The sequence below is a fragment of the Stigmatopora nigra genome, chromosome 9 (assembly GCF_051989575.1).
Source record: "Stigmatopora nigra isolate UIUO_SnigA chromosome 9, RoL_Snig_1.1, whole genome shotgun sequence".
NCBI lineage: Eukaryota > Metazoa > Chordata > Actinopteri > Syngnathiformes > Syngnathidae > Stigmatopora > Stigmatopora nigra.
Genome location: NC_135516.1, coordinates 14,857,559 through 14,877,950, shown reverse-complemented (window position 1 = coordinate 14,877,950; position 20,392 = coordinate 14,857,559). Strand labels below are relative to the sequence as shown.

The following is a 20,392-nucleotide window of genomic DNA, read 5'->3' as shown; positions in this document are numbered from 1 at the left end:
CCCACCTCCACGGCAAAGAGCGTGGAGCCGTAGCCGGGCCAGTCCCTGACCAGCGTCATGTACTTGCTCATGGCCTGTTGCGGCGCCACGCCGCGCAGCTTGCCCCACTTGTCCAGCACGCCGGCGCGGACGGCGGCCTCCTCCTCGCGCAGCCACGCCTCCAGGGAGCTCTCGGCCCGCGAGCCGCGGCGGCCCAGAGAGCCGGCCCGGAAGCTGCGGCGCAGCGTGCCCTCCAGGAAGCTGGCGCGCTTGGCCGCCGGGCGCTCGGCCGGCGCGAAGCTGCGCGCCGAGTTCTCCACCCGGGCCCGCAGCCTGGCCGCCGGGAAGACCAGGGAAAGCTCCGGCGCCTCGGCCCGCGGGTTTTGGTCCCCCAGGAGGTACTGAAGCCTCAAGGCCGACAGGAACTGGAGCGTCTCCTCGGGCGCCGGGTACTGGCCGCGGATCACCGCTTCGTGGGCCTGGGCCGCGGAAAAGGAAACCATTTGTTTTTCAGTCGTCTTCAAGCTGTGAAACATGAGTTAAGGAACGGGTGGGCCCACCTGTTCAAACATGAACGCAAACTCCACGCTGTCCTTTGGTACGTTGTCCACGTCCAGGAAGCAATAAAGTTTAAAGTACAACTTCCAGCCGGCGCCGCTCTCTCCCGGACCCGAGGCGTATCTGCGGCGTGCCGAACCCGTGGTCAAAAGGCCCGCCGGGGAAGAGGCGGACGGTCAACGTACTTTTCAAACTTGGCGAGGACGTCGGCGACCACAGTGCGGCTCTCGATGGCCTTCTCCGCGCCGTCGTTGTGCTCGAAGAGAGCAAACATGTTCCTGCTGTCCTCCATGGCCAGGCCCCGGACCAGCTTCTCCACCACCTGCCGTTTCACAAGCGTCGCCCGTCATTTCCCACAAAAAATTCGACAGGTCGGCGCGGTCTCACCTCGCCGGCGGTGGTGTGCGAGTCGATGTTGATGTTGCAGCATCCGCCGCCGTGACAGTGCACGGCGGCGCTCATGTCCCGGCGAGCCAGCACGGCGCCGATCTCCTCCCGCGACGGCACGTGCTCCCGCCCGCGCGTCTTCTTCAGGGCGTCCAGGGCGAAGGCGGCGTAGCGCTCCGCCTCCGTGCCGGGGAAGGCCTCCCGGGTCCTGGCGGGGAAGAGGAAAACGGGCGTCCAAATTTGGAATTGTGGCTAATGTGGGCGGAGTAAGACGACGGGAGAGCGGCCCACCTCTTGAGGTGGAACTTGACGTAGGCCAGCACGCCCCTGGAGGGCAGGAAGACGCAAGCGGCGCACGCCAGCACCCTCCAGCGGGCCAGGTCGGCGGGGTCGCCGGCCCGCGGCGGCCGCGTGGTCTGCTTGACCAGCTGGCAGTAGATCTCGTCCCGCAGGGGGCGCAGTTCCAGGCCGGGTCGCAGGACGGCGCGGATGAGGGCGGCCGGCTCGCCCGGCGTGGCCTCGGGGCGCCGCAGCCGCTCAAAGCTCTCCAGCGCCTCCTGGCGCAGCGTGCCGTAGGAGCCCCGCCCCACGTCGCCGTAGGGCAGCGGCAGGAGGGGCGAGTGCAGCGGGTGGCGGCTGTAGCGCAGGATGGGGTTGCGGCTGTAGATTTGATCCACCACCTCCGCGTTCAGGCTGTTTTCCTGCACCGCAAAGGTCAAAGGTGATGATGCGCACGTCGCCCGGAAAAAGCTACTTTCCTCTAGAGCAGGGGTAGCCATTGACATTTTGCGTCCATTTCTCAGTGAGGCGATCTACCTTGATTTGAAGGATGAGGCGCTGGGTGGGCGTGTCCACGGGCACCTTGGCGTCGATGACGTTTTGGACGGCGCCGGCCCAGCGGGCCGCCTCGTTGAGCAGTTTGCAGTAGAGGCGGTACGAGTGCTTGCGGCCGTACACCGTCACGTTCCAGTAGCCTGAAACGGACGGAGGCGGTGAGTCGGGTTGGAGGGGGGGGCGGGGCTCGGCTCGACTCACCCGTCTCCTTGAAAAGTCTGTCGTCGGGCGGCGCCACCGAGCACAGGCTGTTGAGCACCAGCGCCCCCATTTTGACGGCGCCGCGCTCCGAGCTCTTGTAGCAGTCCAGCGAATTGTGCGTGAGGAGGAACCAGCGCTTCTTCAGCTTCAGCGGCGCTTTGCCGCTTCCGCCTTTTATCTCCTTGTGCAGCCAACCTGGTGGACAAAATCACAAACAGATGTATTTGGGAAGCTCTCATTTGTAAATTCTTTTTATTATTAGAACTTTTTCCCGGACGCACCTCGCACGATGAACTCCTGTCCGTCGACGCGGGCGTCGCCCTTGGAGCGTTGGAGCAGCGCGATCCAGTGGTGCATCTCCTCGGGGGTGTCGGCCACGCAGTGCAGCACTCGGTTAGCCGTGATGATGACCAAGGAGTTGGGCCTGCGGAGAAACCGGCCCGTCACATGGTGCGGGGCGTGGCGGTGGCGCATGGCGACGGCGGCTCACCTTTCGGGATTGTCCCAGGCGCACACCGAGTCGATGGTGCCCACGTCCAGAGTTCCCTAGTGGGGGCGAAAAGGCAGCCGGGGTGGGTTAACGCTGGCCGTCGGGGCCAAAGGCCACGGCGGGCGGGGCTAGCTTACTGACCACGGCGTTGCGCGGGTTGGCCTGCTCGTCGTGCATCTCGCCGATTTCTTGCTCCGTGGCGCCGTGCACTTGGCTCAGGACGCTGAACCATTGGCTGTTGCCGGGCAGAAAAGCGGCGTCAGTCAGAACAAAGATATTTGGAAATGAGTCCTCACCTGGCGTCTTCGGGCGTCTCGGCCACCAGATGGTACGTCCTCTCCGCCGTGACCACGTCGATGCCGTTCTCCTTGTCGGCGTTGTCGATGACGGCCCTGCGACGGACGACCACACCGGGTTGGGACTCCGGCTCGGGCCGTAGTCGACGACGACGGACGGACGGACTGACTTTGCGGCGCGCATGTCCAGCACCCCTTTGAGCTTGTCCTCGCCGTCGTCGTCGTAGTAGGCCAGCTCGCCGCGGCGCAGGACGAACCAGCGGCGCTTCCAGTTCCTGCGCGAGAGGGTGGACGAGCCCCCGCCTTTCTTGTGCAGCCAACCCTGCTTCAGCGCCTCCTGCTTGGCGCGGAACCACAAGAAGGTCTCGTCCTTCAGCACGCACCAGCGTCGCTTCCACGTGTTCATCAGGCCGCCTAAGGGGAGGGACAAAATGCCTCAACCAAAGTTGGACTGGACGGATATTGTTGTTGAAATGGCCCCACCTTTGATCTGCAGGAAGCTGTGAAAGTAGGGCATGGTGACGCAGCTGTAAACGGAATCCCGGCGGTACGACAGCTCGTCGTCCGTGTCCAATCGGTCAAAGTCGTCTTCGCTGTCGTCAAACTGCCGCACGGGGAAGAAAGGGGTGGCAAAAGTTACTTTAAAATGACGCCATTTGACACGAGATGGTCCGATGGGACTCACCGACGACTGCGCCCCTTCCGATCCCAGACGGTAGGCCCCGGAACCGGCGTAGGTTCCCGAGGAGCGGCGCCCGTCGGGGGAGGGCGGCGCCGCCGCCTCGTCTTCCGAGTCCTCGTCCGGCGGGATGAGCTCGCAGGGGGACTCGGGCGGGTCGGCGTGGGGCGGCGTCCGCTTGGCGTAGGGGTCCTCCTCGGAGGAGTCGTCGCTGCTGCGGATGCCGCTGGTGCGCTGGCCGTCAGAGCGCCCGTGCTCGCTGGGCTCGGGCGAGTCCTCGGGCCCGAAGCCCTCGTCGGCCTCCTCGCGGCGCTCGGGCGAGGCCTCCGCGTCGGCGTCGCCGCCGCCCACGCACTGGTCGATCTCGTGGAAGTTGAGCGAGCGCAGGAAGCGCTGCGCCGCCCGACAGGCCTCGTCCTCCAGACGTTTGAGCTCCTGCTCGCGGAGGAGTCGCAGACGTAGAAGCGAGGCCTCGGTCAGCGAGAGCTCCTGCCGCTCCTTCTTCATCTGCAGCCATTGGATCTCCCGCTCCAGGCGAAGGATCTCCTCCACCTGACCGCGGCCGTCCTCTTCCGGGGTCGCCTCCGCTGACTCCGCCTCCGCCTGGGAAGTTCGCGGCGAGATCTCTGGTGAGGCTTCACGGCAGAGCTGAGAAGATATACAAAAATGTCTTTAAAAAATATGTTTATATTGATAAACTTTCTAAAGTTTTAAAATATACATATTTTTAAGTACTGTACAGTAATTATTCTACTCGACTAAATGTCAATGTCAGCTAATGGGTAACATTGAATGATATTTTGGTACCTTTTGAGCAAGATGTTCCTCCTCCAGCCGCTGACTTTCCCTGTCCACACCAAAAACAAACAGAGTAGTTAATGCGATTATAAATGGATTAAATAAACTGGATGTATTTTAGATTTTTTAAAGTATATTTTTGGTGTTACAAAATGATTTTTGACCTAAAAATACAGAAAAAAATGACAATGATTGATTTAAAAGGAGGAAAATTAAAAAAATTCTCTACTGTTCATTTGAATTTGATCCTAAAACAGAAAGTCGGCTTTCCCGGGCCACACAAAATGATGCGGCGGTCCAGATTTGGCCCCGGGCCGCCACTTTGACACATGTATGTGGTCAGTAAAAAAGAAAAGAAATACCTGAGGCATTCGTCCTCTTGCTCCATCTTCCTTCTCTCCTGCTCTTTCTCTTTCTCTTCTTCTTCCTTCTTCCTCCGCTCTCCCTCTTCTTTTCTCTTCCGCTCTTTTTCCTCCTCTTCCTCCTTCCTCCGCTCCAGCATGCGGGCGACCAATCGCCTGGCCATGAGAGCCCGCAGGCTGCTCTGCAGGGTGAGCGCCGCCCGACGCAGCAGCAGGAATTTCCTTCGCCAGTAGAAGGCGCGGAAGTTCTTCTGGATCAGCAGCACGCAGCGCAACAGGCGACGGTACTGCTTCCTGCCGGCAGATTCCAGTTCCTTTTTAGAATTCCTTACGGCATCTCGCCCGCGTCCCTTGGGGCCACCTACCTGGCCGCGTAGCCGGCGACGTGCGCCCGGATGACGGCGGCGGCTCGCAGGACCTCCGTCTCGCGTTGCTTTTCCAGACGGTGTTCCAGACCTTCCCTGAGAAACACCTGTGGAGAACACAGGTGTACATATATTATATTTATTATATATTTTCTATTTGTATTTTTCCTCGTACCTTGGTCTTGCCCATCCGCCACAGAGTGGCGTCCTGGTCGTAGCGGCGCAGCAGCTCTTCGCAGCAGCCCTTGGCGTCGTCCGGCGTGGCCGCGTCACGCATCAGAACTTTGTACCTGAGTTTGGAGGGGAAACGTCCGTCTGGAAAAGTGGGACGGACGGACGGACGGAGGTGCGAGCGTCTCACTCACCGGCGGCAGAATTCCCGGAAGGCTCGTCGGACGGGAAAGCCGGCGCGTCGGATTTTTACCGTCTCCAGCATGCCCGAGTACCTCAGCTGGTTTAGAACCACCGCCGGGTCGAAGACGTCAGGTGACTGACAAGACAAACAAAATCGCATTGGACAAAGAAATACACATTATAAAAAAATGATAAATTACTTGTAAAGGGCTAAAAGTTTCATCTTTTAAAGTGAACTTTGGGAGAAGTGTGACTTTTTGTAACAATCCAAATCCTGGCCTGTTTAAAAATGCAACTGCGTAAATGGAGAGCGTCACATGCGGGAGGGCCCCCCCTCCGGGACCCCCCAAAAATACGACTTTTGACATGACAAATTGTCAATGGAGCGATTGTGAAGGCCAAGGAGCTCCTTTTTCCTGGGGGTCTCCAGTAGGCGTGGGAGGAAAAAGGGGGGCATGGGGGGGGGGGGGGGGTGTCAATGGGGGTCTTTCCCAATGAGAGTGTGCTTTGATTCCCAAGGCAGCGCGAGGAGCCCCTTTATCCAAGATAATGTGCACTTCTTCAATGTCAGCCTTTAAGAAGCACGGCCTCCTTAGCATCACCCTCATTAGCATATGCACAAAGACAGGCGGGTGGGCGGGCGATGTCCACAAATGTCCTATATACCCTTTTCCAAAATTAAGAAAAAGACTTCATGATAGTTAGAAAAAATACAAACAAACAAAAACACACATGGCTGTGTGTAATACAGAAAAAAACAACCAGTCGATTAAAATGAATAATAACAAATGTGGTTATAGAGTAAGACTCCAAAGTAGATTAAGTAGTATTTATTTGTCTCCGGTGCAAATTGTAAGTCTAGCAATGTCAATGTAAACGCTAAGAAATAAATGTCATTTACAATACTCATCATATTTATATTAATAAAACATTATTGCTGTACACGCCCACTTTTTGTTTTTTTTAAAATGTTGTTTCAGTCTGATAAAAATAAAGGCACAAACGTGTACACACAAAGTATATGGAATCAATTAGGGTCAGGTGACTTTTCTGCATATTCAATTTCCTCCGAAGTTTAAATTGACACTAAACATGCATGCATTCTGTGCAGCTTAACCATTATTTTCCTTCTTTTTATGTTTGGATACTATTAAGAATACAGAATCAAGACAAATTGTCCTCACCCAGCAGCATGTGGCTTTCGAATCCAGCGGCCGGCGGGCGAAAAACTTACGGAAGAGCGGCAGAGGGAGCGCCGGCGGCTGGCAAAGGCTGTTGCGCGCTCGCTAAGCTAACAAAGGCCACGACGCCAAGGACCGCCTCTGCCAGGACGTGGGAGGGCCGCGGTTGCCGGGGCGACCGCTCTCCCGCTCGGGGAAATTTGAAAAAAGACGCCCCGGGGCGTCCACGTGAAATCTAGCTTTATATCTTGCCAATTTGATTTTTATTATTGACAATTTCGGTTTTCAAATATTATTTATCACAAGTAGTCAAACGGATTCAATGTGAGCAATCGAATGGCTTTGATAACATTGCGCGCAAAGTCAAAGGAAGGACTCGTAAAGTAGCTCGATGAGTGACATTTGTGAGAAAATGAAGGATGCTCTTTTGAGACTTACTTTATGGGTGTTTGGTTTGATGCAGCGTATGAAGAAAGGGTTGGAAGTGCTCAGCGTGGCCATCAGAGAGTGCAAAGAGTCCTAAAAAAAAAAAAAAAAACAACACAATAGTCAGCCACAACTACGTATTTACACAAATCCTATCTACAGTAATCCCTCGTTTATCGTATTCATTGATGTACCTATATCCATTTTGCCATTTTTTGACCAAAACAGAAACCATGAAATATCAAAAAATGGAAAATACAACCAAGACTAGAAAAACAAACCATCCCAAAATTGACAAGATAATGGATATTTCAGTTGGAGTCAATAATAATGCTTGGATTTGTTTGCATTTAAATGAGAGAAAAAACAAGGAAGAGAGTGACCTTGAAATGCGAGCTGACGGTGGGCCTGCGATGCTTGCCCCCGCCGCCATTCCTCAGCGTGTCCTGCTCGTTTCGGCTGGGCACGTGTTCGAAAAGCTCGTACACCAAATCTGACCTGTCGCCGAAACGGCCATAAAAAAGGAAGGTTATTGTCCACTCTCATTGAAATATTTTCTTTTTGTTGACTTTTGTTTGACCTGCTGTCCCGGAGGAGGCGGAGCACGTCGTCTCGGAAGGTGTCCCGGTTCTTCTCCAGCGTCCCCCTCACGTCGTACACCACCTGCGGAGTAAAAAAGTCGACGGCGTGGCAGACGGTCCAACGGGGGGAAAGGTGGCGCTTGCCATCTCACCTCTCCCGCGTAGTGGCGAACTCCAAAGAAGTGGACGGCCACGCGCGGCTTGACGTAAAAGGGATTTTTCTGCAAGCAACGCAAAAATTCAAGGACATTAACAGCCGCCCAAAAAAAAAAGAACATGCAAATCATCTGTAAAAAAAATGCTAATATTAAGGAAATAAATAATTCGGGGAAAAACTTGTTTAAAATAAAAGTTTTTGGCGTATGTTGTACGTACCGAGTGCTGAGTGTGCAGTTTCTCCAGCAGCGTGTCGTCCGTGGCCTTGGGGAAGTGACTCTCCTCGTTGATCAGCGCCAGCAGGCCCAGTCTCTGCAAAAAAGTGGTAGGTCAGTGTGCGCTGGTACAAAGCAGCCATCCATGGTGGCTCACCTTTTCGATCAGGTCCAAACACTCGCCGTTGTCCATCCAGTCGATGTTGGCCCACGTCAGTCCTTCCCTGCGTTGTCGAGCAGGTCAACCCAATTTGATCCAGAAATGTCAATCAAAAAGCATCTTACTTGTTGTACTCCAGTTGCTCCAGCGAGAAAATGTGTTTGTTGAAATATTCCTGAAGCTTCTCGTTGGCGTAGTTGATGTTGAACTGTTCAAAGTGGTTCACCTGAAAGGCACGGACGGAGGAAAATGACCCCTCTGGGAGCAAAAAGTTTGCCTATTTTGGGGTATTGTACCTCAAAGTTTTCAAATCCAAAGATGTCCAGGATACTGATGGACTTGAAGTCGTCCTTCCCCCGGATGCGAGCGTTCAGCTTGCGGATGATCCAGTTGAACGACTGCGAATAAAGCGCCATGGCCATGGAGTCTCGCGAGTCCACCGCCTGACAAACCAAAAAAACAGAGCCGTATACTAAATTTCCTCTTCATTTAAAAAAAAAACTAACTATTTATCCATGTCATTTTCCTTCTTCAAAATGGAACATTTGAGCCGAGCTGCCATTTTGAAAGCCGCGACTGACCTGTTCCACGGTGAGCGGGGTGGAGATCTCCTCGCCCCTGAGAATCATGGACCTGTGAGTGAGCACCTCGGCCAGCCGATCCGGATCCAGGCCCAGCAGCTCCGCCGTCCGCTTCAGGGCTGCGCGGCAAATAAAAGGGGGTGGTCTCACTAACGGCGCCCCCTAGCGCTCACCCGAGAGACAACCGGCGGCTACTGACCGGGCTTGGACGTGATTTGCGCGCCTCCGGCCGTCATGAAGCAGATGTTGCCGGCGTGCAGGATTCCCGCCAGCAGTCGCAGAATCTCATCCACGTGGGCCTCGGTGAAGTGCATGGTTCGCATGGCATTCTGGGAGAACAAAAATGGACGCCAGTTAAAATGGTATTGCCTGAACCAGGCCGGACTCGCTGGCTTACCAGAACATCTCGAAAAGTGCCTTGGTCGTCGATGGTCTCGTCCCAGGGGGCGTCGGAGTCGCTCAAGTAGTTGAAGGCGCAGGCGGGGTTCAGACCCAACGCATCTGGAAAGTCGCCACGTGGTGGATAACTTGGTTTTTTTTTGGAAACTATTTTGTTTAGTGTGCGAGTCGACTGACCTTTCTGTTGCTCGTCAGTTCCAGCTAACAGAGCGTAGAAGATGTGATAGTTTCTCTCGCCTGGGTTCTGTCCCACCACTCGGTTCTACCGTCAAGACGGCGCATTTCTGTCATTTCCGCTCCACCTTTGAGAAATAGTCAAATTTGCTCACCTTTTCCAAGAGGTCTGAAACGTTTGAGTCAAGGTTGGTCACCATTTCACCATTTTTTGGATGCAGTTCATTTTGAACCAATCCATTGGAACTTAATTGGTGGTGAATGAATTTTCTAAAAATGAGGATACAGTCGACGATGCGCCCTCCTTGGATGTTCCCCTTCTGGCTGAAATGGAGCTGGACAAACTTCCCGAATCGGCTGGAGTTGTTGTTGTAGACCGTCTTGGCGTTGCCGAAGGCCTCCATGATGGGGCTGATGGGAGAGAAAAGAGAGAGACGCCATTTCACGTCCAATTCGAGCCATGGCGATGGAAATCCGTGGCGGGAGACCGACCCGCTCTCCAGCAGCCCCTCCTCCACGCGCGACGCCCTCTCCTTGGACGACGGCTCGGGCGAACGTTGACTCATGGCCGACAGGAACTTCAAGATGAGTTTGGTGCTCTCCGTCTTCCCCGCCCCGCTCTCGCCGCTAATCAATGAAAATGAGTTGTGTTAATTTTATAAGGTGGTGAAGCAATACTGCTCGCGTCCACTAGAGGGAGACAGGGGAACGACACAAAACTATCAGATGAGTTATTATCGCTTGTAAGGAATTCCAGCAGCAAAATGTCATCGGCACCCCCACGTCACACGACACCTTGGGGGAAAAAGGGTGGTGCGGTTGTCACGGTGACCGGGGAAACCTTGGCAAAGCGGCGGCTGACATTTAAAAGACAAAAGCGACACGATAAAAGTACGTCAGGCCGCAGCGGGCCTTTCATGGGAAGAGATTTCCGAGTTGTAAAGACTCACAGAATAAACCCACACAAGGCTGAGGAGAATACACAAACCCCACGCAGTAAGGACCCAACTATGAGGCCATGAATTGTTGTGGGTGAATACGTGTGTGTGTGTGTGAGTGGAATTCTGACCTGATGAGCACGCACTGGTTGCGCGGTCGCCTCCAGAGGGCACGGTAGCATTCGTTGGCCACGGCAAAGATGTGCGGCGGGATCTGGCCCAGGTGGCGTCCGGCGTAGGCCTCCACCGCCGCGTGCTCGTACAAGCCGTCCAGCGGCCGGTACGGGTTCACCGCCGCCAGGATGGAGCCGATGTACGTCTGAATCAAAACACAGGGTTAAAGTGATATATATTAAAGTGTCTCTATATACATTTAAGTAACATAACTGTTCATCACTAGTAGCTTTTGTTTAGAAAAACATTTTTTTTAATTGCATTTAAAGAGATTTAAAGGTTTTTACTCCTGTTTTTGCTTTCAAGAAGTTGCTAAATCAAGCAGACAACATTCATTAAAACAAATTAAATTATTTAGAAAATAAAGGAAATTAGCAAAAATAGGCATCTTATGGGTAAAAACAAGACAAAACCATGTATGTATAGACTCGGGATTCTTTTCTGACTCATGCAATCATTGTGTCCAAATCGAGTTAATGGCCGTCGTCTTCGGAGACAAAAACAAAACAGAAATGAAAAACCCCGAGCATTTGGATTCAATTATTGGTCCTCCTACCGCCCGCCCGCCCGGTCGGGCCTGGTAACCGTTTCCACGGCGATATCCCGGCCGCACGTCGATTGGCTGGCGGGGTGATGGCGAGGCCCCCTATTGGTTAAGGTGATTGAAGGGCGGCCCCTCGGAATGGGGATGTCAAAAGCCGACGCCGGCGCGGCTGTTTTCTTAGCGCGCCGTCTTTGAACTATGACCCGAGCCCACTGCCGCGCGGGAGCAGGAAATACCGAGACAAAAGCCAGTCGTCGCGGACTGGCGTTCTCAAATAACCGGGCTCTTTTGTCGGGGGCCTTTCCACTCATGAAGAAAGTAGTAATTGCCCATTTTTGTATCGGCTGAAACTTAAAACTGTGGGGAACTCACGTAGATGAGCTGTTGGCGGTAGCGGAGGAAAAGGTTGTACATGATGGCGCCGTCGTGAAGGTCCTCCAGCGCCGCCATGTCCTCCACGCCCGCCGCGCTGCTGCCGTGCATGGCCTGGACCTTCTGACGGGTCAGCGTGTTCTGCTTGTACGTGTACACCTGCGACACAAACCCAAAAACTTGGAAAAGAAATTTGACTCCCAACTTTTTCTATCATCAACAAGAATTTCTCGCTGTCTTTTCCCAAATGACCACCAGAGGGAGCCGAGTCAACCAGCAGACCTTATTGAGGAAAATGACAATATTCAACATATCAAGTAAATATACCCTACTGTTTTTTTTCTTCCTTCATTATATGAGTATTTTTGTCTTTTTTATTGCGTTAACACCTGCTCCCAAACATGCAGAGACTAAATAGCCCAACAAAAGACAAACTTGAGATAAGCTCGGGGACTTTTTGAAGGTCTGTTGGACTTATCTTTGGACGAGGTGAAAAGAGAGACAGTGTTTTTTCAAAGTTTCAAGTCAAAACAAAAGGAAAGGAAGGTCCCTCGCTTGCCAGATGCTCCCGTTTTTAGCGGAGGGTGGAATATGGTGGCGGGGGGGCCATTGTATGTCAAGAAAGGGGATAGTCCTTGATTTTGGGCCCACGTGACTTTGACCTCGCTCGGCCTCAAATGACTCTGGATCTGATATCGCCGTGTCACGGTGCCATTGACGTGTAGGCTTGTGTTGACAAGAAATAGAAGAGGGAGGAGCCGCCCGCTCACCTGTCCGTAGTCGCTGGTAATGACGACCACGCCTTCCGAGCAGGAGGAGACGATGGCGGGGAGGTCCTGATCATCTTGGCGCAGCCAAACGCGCTCGCCCTGCAAAAAAAATCGCAAAACAAAAACAAATCACGTCAGATATATACATGAAAACATGTCTTTTGTTGTCGACAGCCAATCAACAAACGTTCAATCTTATGGCACACTAGCACGTGCTGACAACGCCACTTCTTTCCCGTGGGAGACGGCGCACACGGAGAGCGGGGGTCCCGTGGCACACTTCTTTAGGACCCCCCTTTGTCTGGCGTGCGTCCCCTCCTCCCCCGAGTTCCCCTCCAGCGGCGACACACTTTCTCATTGTGTTTTCTTCTTCTTAATCCACTGGGAGTCACGGCTGCATATCCAGGCAGCCAAAATGTGTTTACAAGCCCCGCCCACTCCCCCTGCTCTTTGTAAGGAAGTCAAACAACTCTTGTGACATTTCCCGGGGGGCTACAATTTACATTCATTCCACCATTGAGAGGATATTTGTGACCTGCTGTGGATAATATTGTGAAAAAATGTTTCATTGGATGTCAACAAAACCCAATATTCTATGTTCACCATGAAAAAAATAACAAATAATGGATATCATTGCAATTGATGAGACTGGAAACATAGTTAATGTATTTCACATGATGTCCCTAAACGCACCATGTGACAGACTTGAGAGTCCCTAGCAAAATGGCCTCGGGGCAGCCATGTTGGTAGGGGCAGGATTCAAGGTTAATCCATTGACATTAAAATTCAACACATTTCTCAAAGCATTTTATCATGCAACAAAATGCTGTTATGTGTCTGTGTTGTTAGCAATAGCAGGCTACAGCTAAAGGCACAACTCAAAGCTAGTTAGCGCACGCACGCGGCCACAGTTTTTATATTTTCCAAGTCGTCAGCACTTTTCCCCAAAACTGGCCTAGTTTGAACTTGGCGCACTGGAAGAATTAGCCGCACGCTTTTTCTGGCTTCAAACTAAATATAAAGCCACCGCAAGTTGTCGTCATTCCATTGAGAAGCGCCAAAAATACACAAGTCGCTCGTGAGACGCTACAACCACGGTTTGTGTTCGCAAGTAGACGTCTGAGCCGCCCAAATGTTCCTTCATTTGCTGCCAAACCTCACACTTCAAATGGATTGGACGCCAATGAGTTAAGACAGTTGAGTGTTGTGAATTGTGGCCATACGACGATATGATGATACACATCGGCAAAACAACGTCAAACTTTCTATCGTCATAAATAGATGTGTTCTTGCAACGCAAATTCGACCCAGCAGATGGCGTGCAATTTGCGCAGTCTCACTACATTTTTAGGTCAGTAGCACCAATCGGCTTTAAGATGTTTTTTTCCAATATCAATAATAATTCCTTAACAATGATATTGGTGAATAATTACACATCTTTACTTAGCAGCTAAAAAATGTACACGACTATGCTGGCAAGTTTTAGGTTGCAGCGCTACTTAAGACTTTCAACATATGTGGCAGGTCAGTATAATAAAGATATATTATTAAATATACTAAAAACAATTGAATAAACAAATGCGCGAAAAGCTGCCATAATGATGACGTTTACACCAAATCAGTCAAAATTATTACAGGCTGACTAATTAGCAGCGTGTTACATAATGGGCCCAATCATGACTTTTTCCCCCCAAATAAGTGGTATAATAAAATAAAAAGTGACTGTGTTAAAATGTAAAAAGAGTTCCTTGTTAAAGCAGACCACCCACTGAGCCCAGCGAGCCACACTGCCCATGGCGACAAATTATATCGCGTGAGTGCGCGCTAGCATAATGTGTGCTTGGATGTTTTGGAGAAAAAAAAAGTGTGTTTGCGTGCGTCAAATGCACTTTAACGATTCCGTGGGTGAGAATGTCAGCGGGTGTGCGTGCTTTAATTATGTTTGATTGCGTACTTGCGGGAGCTAACGTGCGTACGCATTAAGTGTGTGTTTACAAAACGGCGTCTACGTGATTTGGGAACTGGAAAGCACGATTGACGTTTGTCGGCCGTGTTAAAACGAGGCGATGAGCGGTGGCGGGGGGTCGGCTTGGGAAAGCGCCGGCCTTTTCGTGGACTTTTGTTGCTTTTTAAGCGCCTGGTAACAGCGTGACGGCGTGTTGAACTTTGAGTCCCGCCCTGTTAATAATTAACACACACGACAGCTGTTTAGCTTGTTAACACCCGACCTTGACTAATTATTCAGGAGGGGCTTGTCATGGACACGGACGGACGGGGGACAACATTAAGGAATGTGTTGTCTTGAAAAAAAGCTTACAAATAAGACTCATTCATTCATTCATTGGTGGATTAGTTTCATCATGCTAACCTCAAGTTTTTGCTAAAGGCAACACGGGAGAACGCCCAGGGCGCCCTCGATTTGGGGGCGCACGGGAACCCAAATTTTCACGACTAATATACCTCATTTACAAGTCAAGTTAGCGGCAAGAAATATAGTGCAAGAAAATCCCATTTGGACCAGGAAAGTCAATGTTCTGATCATCTAGAATACAGGATGGCGACCAATGTCTGCAAACCCTTTTAACGACTATCGTGGAATTTGATTTTGCTTCGCCGCGGGAGGTGAGGCGGGAGCGCCGCCGGAGCGCCCAACGAGCGCCCATCGAGCAGCTGCGGCGTTCTCCCGCCTCTTTCCCACCCCGCGCCTCACAAACGCGCTTTTGTCCGCCACCGCCAACAGGAAGCGTTTTGTCACCCGCTAGTTGTTTGGCGTCTGTGGCCTAAAAACGAGGGCAAGGTGGTTTTTGGAGCGCGTCGGCGACCTTTTCCCAAGCGTGTTCTCTTTGCCGTGGCCATGTCGGAACGCAAACGGCGGTCTTTCGGCGGAAAAAAGCGTGGAGTCGACTGGTTGTTATTGTAGATTAAGGTGCATTTGTGGTCGATTCCTGTTGATTTTGGCTCACTTTTCTCATTTTGAGTCACTTCCGGTTCATTTTAGGACAATTCAAGGAAGTTTTAACCAAAAATTGGCTGAAAACATTTACGTTTCTTCATTTTTTTTAATGTTTACATGTGGTGTTAACAATAAAAAATTAGAACAAAAAAGTGGCACTTTGAAAAATTCTAATGTTCTTCCATCGGAAATAAATGAAGCTTTTTAGTCAATAAATGTGTTTTTTGGCCGTGCGTGGGTTGTCTGGCAAAGGGACAAACCCAAAAAGTTGTTGATGTGCTGAGCTTTGCTACGCCACAAAAAAATGTGGACTTTTAAGGCCGACCGATTGCATCCAAACAAAAAGAAAACTGTCCCAAGTGAATGTAAACAAGACAAAAAAAGAGATTTGTGTAAAGACATGTTGATCTTTTTTTAATCCTTGAATTTGCTAGGTGGGCAACCTCCTTGTTGTCCTTTCATTCCAACGCGCAAACATCAACAAAAACTTTTTGTGGGCCAATGGCACAATGGAATGTTGTGCGCAGGGGAAAGGGGGCTTTTGGGGGGGCTTTTAGAGGGGGGTGGGGGTTGGTCGGCAGGTTTTGAAAGGGGATCATCAGCTCTTCTGGAATTTCAACTTTTTCCATTTGAGCGCCACCACATTTTTCTTTAATTCCCAAACACGACATTGAGAGCAAAGACAACAACCTAAGGGCAGGGGTAGGAAACCTATGGCTAGGGAGCCATACGTGGCTCTTTTGAAGCATATGGCTTTTCGAGGTCAAATATTTTTTTTTTTTTTTTTAGATGAGACTCATTGATGAGCAACAGTGTAGCAAAGTTGACAAAAGAATTCAGAAACTTTTGTCCTTTAAAAAAACGACAAAAAATGCACACATGGTCACTTATTTTTCAATTCTGAGTAATGGCTGTCAAGCAATAAAATTTGAAAATATGAATTGTTTATGGCTCTCTAATTCAGATTACAAATCGCAAAAAAGAAAAATGGTAACATCCATTAATCACATTCCCCAGAAAAAAAATCTTCTGATTATGAAGTATTATTTAGTTGGTACTACTGCAAACCGTGAAACAAGCTTTTACATGTAAAATGAATGCATCCCTACTAAAAGTCACGAGATCCAGTAATTCATTTTGGAAGTAGAGGCACGCACACACACACACACACACCAGAGGCATATTGGTAGACTCTCTCGCAAACTAATAGCCAATCAGGCAAAAGAGGAACCACAACAACGGACAAAAGTCAGAAAAGGCCAACAATAATCCCCTCTTAAAAGCAACCCGTCTATTCACGGGAATACTACGCGGCTCGTCGCCGTCTCTTCTTAAACGGCGTTGAGCGATTCCGGACGACTTTAACGCGCAAAGCACATCCGACCGACCCCACGGCGACCCGAGAGGACTCCGTCAACTTTGCGGCGCTAACGAGCCTTTAAAAGCGAACGCTGACCTACTTTCTCCCGCGGCCGCCCTTTTAACACTGTTTACACCAGTGCGCGTGCGCGTGGGGGCCCGGCGCTCTGCCCGGTCTCTCCGGTTCCGCCATGTGCCGTCCAGCTGCGCGTCTCACGCTTTGTCAGAATGGGGGAGAACGGATATTAGATCTCAAACATTGGCCGTGGACACGTGCCAGCACGCCGAGACGTTCCAGTCGAGCCGGCGTGGGGGTCAAATTGACAAGGAATTTCAGCAAAACTATTACAAGACACACTGGGGGGGGGGGGGGGGGGGGGTGTCGGCTTCTCTTGTTTACAAAATAAAATTGTCGCCCATGGAAATGCCCCTGATTGTGTTACTTGTTTTTGCCATTTCTTTAATTTTGGAATTTTCCTGAGGGCTTTGTTTCTTGAGATCAATTCAATGAGAGAGTTAAAATTGCCATGCTAATTTTTGCTGGCTGGGAGCCGTGTTTTAAGCTAACAGCAACAAAAAAAAAAAGTGGATTTTTTTGAAGTCACATGACAGTCATATTTGAGTCATGAAGCTGTCATTGACGACGATAGACGACCCAGATCTGCTCTACAATAAAAATAGTTGAGTTTTATGTGGAGAACATGATAACTTTAGCAGATGTACGGATGACAAAATGGTGAAAATTTGGACGACTGAAACATGATTGTTGAACGTTCAGTTTGAAAATGAGCAATTGAGAAGACTTGGCATGTTAAAAAGGCAACTTGTGGCATTGATCTTCTTTTTAAATATTTATTCTGTCGGCATTAATCTGGTGGCAAAATATTTATTCTGCCAAAAAGTCACCCGACCGTTTTTTGTCCCGAGGTGTAACGGTTCCGTTTGAAAACAATGAAAAATGTGGGGGGAAAAAAAACCTGCCTCCCGGTGGCCGGGTTGTTCCGACGTCACGTGACGGCGAGCGGGGCGCCGGGCAAACTATGCTCTGGTTTTTTTTGGCCGGCGTCACGGGAGGGACCGCGGGGAGAAAAAATGTTGGGGGGCCCAAAGGCTCCACGGCGCTCTCAAATATCAGCCGCCTGCTCGGCTAATCGGCGTGGAAACAAAGAGGCCAGGCGGGGAGAAAAGACACACTTTGCTAAGCCACTGCAACTTTCGACAGGGATGAGCATTAGCCATTGACTCTCTTCAGAACGGTCCAATGGCGTCTCAACTAGACGGCAGGGTTGAAAATTTGGATGGAATAACAAAGGAGAGGAACATTTAAGAGAGACGGTTCAAAAAGACAAGTTAAATTCAATGGTGGCTACGTAGCGCAACAACAAGGAGCTAGCCGCTAGCTAAATTTTGATTATTGCCAGGGCCAACTGATGGGAAGCCAATTATTAATATTATTTTAGATGAACACGGATAACGGTAGTGCACTTATTTGATATGGTTTGGCTGAGGGCGAACGATGACATCATCAAGCGTATTTTGGAGAAAAAGCGTCTGCAGCGGGGCTACTTTTTTGCGGGTCAGGGCGGCTGGACGGCGTCCCGCTCGGAACTGCGGCATTTCCTTTCCTCCTCCGAGAGGAAGCAATTGGCTTGAGTTATAAATAGAAAGAAAAAAAAATAAGGGCATTTTCTAGAGAAGAGCCATTGGGAGAAGAAGAAGAAGAAAAAAATGGAAAGGTGGGGGAAATTCTTCAGAACTTCATTTTTCAAAATTTGGAATTTAAAGTTGAAATTCTTGGAAATGTTTTTTTTTGTAATTTGGAAAAGAAGACCGTCATTTTCTATCACGCCCACCGCAAAGCTGACAAAATGTTTTAAAAAAAAGTATTGTTGACGAGATGAAATTTTAATTTGAATAGTTTGACTTTTCTCGTCGTTCCGTTTTGGCTCCCGGCAAAAACTAAAGAAAAAAAAGTCAATGGCATTTTTAGTCATAGCAAAGCCCTTAAGATAGCTGGAGCGGCTAATTAGCACTAATGGACCTTTGTTTACTTTGGCTTCCGTGGTGGTTTTGTCTACCCTTCCAGGAAATGTCCGTTCGGATCGGTCGCCAGCCACGCCCCCGACCCGAATGCTCGAAAAAGATAGGCCACCATTGTGTCATTTTTAGAATATCAGAGGGAAAATAACAGGTTTATTAACTCATTGCCCGTCCCTGATGATGATAAACATCCAATCCATTTTGAATAGGAGGGCTGGAAACGATAAGGATAAATGGTGGTTTACCACACACACACACCCACAAACAAACCCAGTCTATGCTTTGATTGGTCCTCAGGTGAGTCTCAACAGGCTCCTCCCCTCCCCGGTTTGAAATGTTCAAATACAATAAAGATGAGCTGGAAACGGCCAACAGTGTCAACACACCAAAACACACCTTACGAGTGGGTTATCGTTGTCGCTGTCCCGGGCTATTTTTTCACTCACATTAAAACCAAATGATTCTTAAAGCTCTGGTTCAGTTTTGAAAAGGAGTCCCAAACATTTACTGTATTTTACAACAGTTTACAACAATGTCGCAATGAAAGTTTTCTGTTATTGTCTTGTATAATTTGTTACTTGTCATATAAACTGTGTTTCTTAATAAGCAGTATATATCTGTTTTTACCATACATTTCTGTGTCGAAGACTGATTCCTGACCTTGATGTCTTGTTATATTGTGCTATAATCGTGTAACTTCAATCACAAATCGTATGTAGAGTTACCCAGAGGTTCCCACCACTAATACAATTAACTCATTCGCTGCCAAGATGCCTCATATGCTTTACAGTAGTTGGTCAAAGACGGTCATTTACGACAATAAATATCCTATCCATAAAGACTGGGAGGAGTTAGCGAATACCCAGGCGACCTGTCCCGGGTGCTTTGTACATTAGAGGCTGGGGAAAATGGCTAAAGTGGCAAAAAAATGATTTAAAGTTGTCCTACCTCTTTAAAGAAGTTCTGCATGTCCGTCTCCTGCCGTTTGTCTCAATCCGCAGGGACGGGTCGCGAGCTCAGTCCGGCTCATGCGTTGGTCCGTCCGCTCTTTGCGCACATGAAAGTAAAATCCGAGTCTTTTGTGCGAGTCTTCTTGCCAACTTAGCTGCTCCCGCCGTGCATCGCGCGTCCGCTGCTTCGGCCACGGTGCACGCGCTTCGTCCCGGCCGGCGACACCAGAGTCGCCGCGAGAGAACGCCGACCGCCCGCTCGCTCGCTGACAACTTTGATAAACTTTGGACTTCTCGCTCCAAAGTAGAAACCGGGGACAATGAGAGTCGAGAGCCGAGGCCCGGGCCGGCCCGCCCCTCTTCTTCCATCTCCTCCTCCTCCTTCTTCTCCTACTCCTCCTCCTGTAGTGGCCACGCGCCCCTCGAACGCCTCCTGCTGACAACAACGTGTGACGCTGGTGAGAAGCGAGCGCGCGGGGTGGGGGGGATAGGGGGGTTGCTCCTCAGACACGAAAAGTCAATGATATAAAATTGTATTTTTTTTCAAAATGTAGATACGTATAATAAACCAAAAGGTATCTTGTCAAACTTAATAAAAAACATTTAATTCGTAAATTATTAATAAAAAAAACACGAATATACTTAAGAGTGGAAAAATTAGCCGCTCGTGAACGTCAAAAAGCACGGCTGTTTCTATCGTTTACTCGAAATATATCTTTTTAAACAGTAAATATCCTTAAGCGTCAATTGAATAAACACTTTACAAACACGCAGGGGTAACAGCGAAATGATTCAAATGAGTTTCAGACCAAACAAGTGTATTTTCGCTCACGTCATGCTACATAGCCTCTCCGCTAGCTACTGCTTCTAGCTGTTATATTTATTTTCGCTGAATTCTTTTGAAACGACGTTAACCTGACCTGCTAGTCCTGCTCACTTCGTCATTAACCATATTTTAGACCAGACAAGTTTGAGATACTCACAGAAAAAGACGGCAGCGAGAAAGGAATATGTAAATTCGGTTTTGACGTATTCAGTGGTGAGCCTTCATGGAGACTGTGGCGAATGTACCATTAGGCTGCACTAGGTGGCTGCCCATAGCCTCAAGTTACTCGC

At 50.0% G+C, this 20,392-nt stretch overlaps 1 protein-coding gene across 1 annotated transcript in view; it reads right to left on the bottom strand.

The window, feature by feature from the left end:
* Positions 1 to 20,392, bottom strand: part of myo10 (myosin X) — a 22,034-nt gene extending 1,642 nt beyond the window's left edge. The window contains exons 1-39 of the mRNA XM_077724915.1: positions 20,260 to 20,392; positions 19,275 to 19,709; positions 11,975 to 12,073; positions 11,205 to 11,363; positions 10,246 to 10,433; positions 9,669 to 9,803; positions 9,463 to 9,587; positions 9,332 to 9,345; positions 9,180 to 9,264; positions 9,001 to 9,104; positions 8,803 to 8,932; positions 8,604 to 8,722; positions 8,319 to 8,465; positions 8,148 to 8,248; positions 8,020 to 8,086; positions 7,867 to 7,959; positions 7,644 to 7,712; positions 7,491 to 7,573; positions 7,294 to 7,408; positions 6,923 to 7,003; positions 5,315 to 5,439; positions 5,125 to 5,239; positions 4,950 to 5,056; positions 4,585 to 4,878; positions 4,232 to 4,271; positions 3,431 to 4,072; positions 3,229 to 3,349; positions 2,916 to 3,159; positions 2,746 to 2,841; positions 2,591 to 2,684; positions 2,450 to 2,505; positions 2,241 to 2,383; positions 1,960 to 2,154; positions 1,741 to 1,898; positions 1,216 to 1,625; positions 925 to 1,132; positions 723 to 859; positions 540 to 660; positions 6 to 458 (exon numbers count right to left, since the gene is read on the bottom strand). Of these exons, the coding sequence (XP_077581041.1) occupies positions 6 to 458; positions 540 to 660; positions 723 to 859; positions 925 to 1,132; positions 1,216 to 1,625; positions 1,741 to 1,898; positions 1,960 to 2,154; positions 2,241 to 2,383; positions 2,450 to 2,505; positions 2,591 to 2,684; positions 2,746 to 2,841; positions 2,916 to 3,159; positions 3,229 to 3,349; positions 3,431 to 4,072; positions 4,232 to 4,271; positions 4,585 to 4,878; positions 4,950 to 5,056; positions 5,125 to 5,239; positions 5,315 to 5,439; positions 6,923 to 7,003; positions 7,294 to 7,408; positions 7,491 to 7,573; positions 7,644 to 7,712; positions 7,867 to 7,959; positions 8,020 to 8,086; positions 8,148 to 8,248; positions 8,319 to 8,465; positions 8,604 to 8,722; positions 8,803 to 8,932; positions 9,001 to 9,104; positions 9,180 to 9,264; positions 9,332 to 9,345; positions 9,463 to 9,587; positions 9,669 to 9,803; positions 10,246 to 10,433; positions 11,205 to 11,363; positions 11,975 to 12,073; positions 19,275 to 19,295 (5,694 nt within the window). The 5' untranslated portion in view covers positions 19,296 to 19,709; positions 20,260 to 20,392. The remainder of the gene's footprint in view (positions 1 to 5; positions 459 to 539; positions 661 to 722; positions 860 to 924; positions 1,133 to 1,215; positions 1,626 to 1,740; positions 1,899 to 1,959; positions 2,155 to 2,240; positions 2,384 to 2,449; positions 2,506 to 2,590; positions 2,685 to 2,745; positions 2,842 to 2,915; positions 3,160 to 3,228; positions 3,350 to 3,430; positions 4,073 to 4,231; positions 4,272 to 4,584; positions 4,879 to 4,949; positions 5,057 to 5,124; positions 5,240 to 5,314; positions 5,440 to 6,922; positions 7,004 to 7,293; positions 7,409 to 7,490; positions 7,574 to 7,643; positions 7,713 to 7,866; positions 7,960 to 8,019; positions 8,087 to 8,147; positions 8,249 to 8,318; positions 8,466 to 8,603; positions 8,723 to 8,802; positions 8,933 to 9,000; positions 9,105 to 9,179; positions 9,265 to 9,331; positions 9,346 to 9,462; positions 9,588 to 9,668; positions 9,804 to 10,245; positions 10,434 to 11,204; positions 11,364 to 11,974; positions 12,074 to 19,274; positions 19,710 to 20,259) is intronic.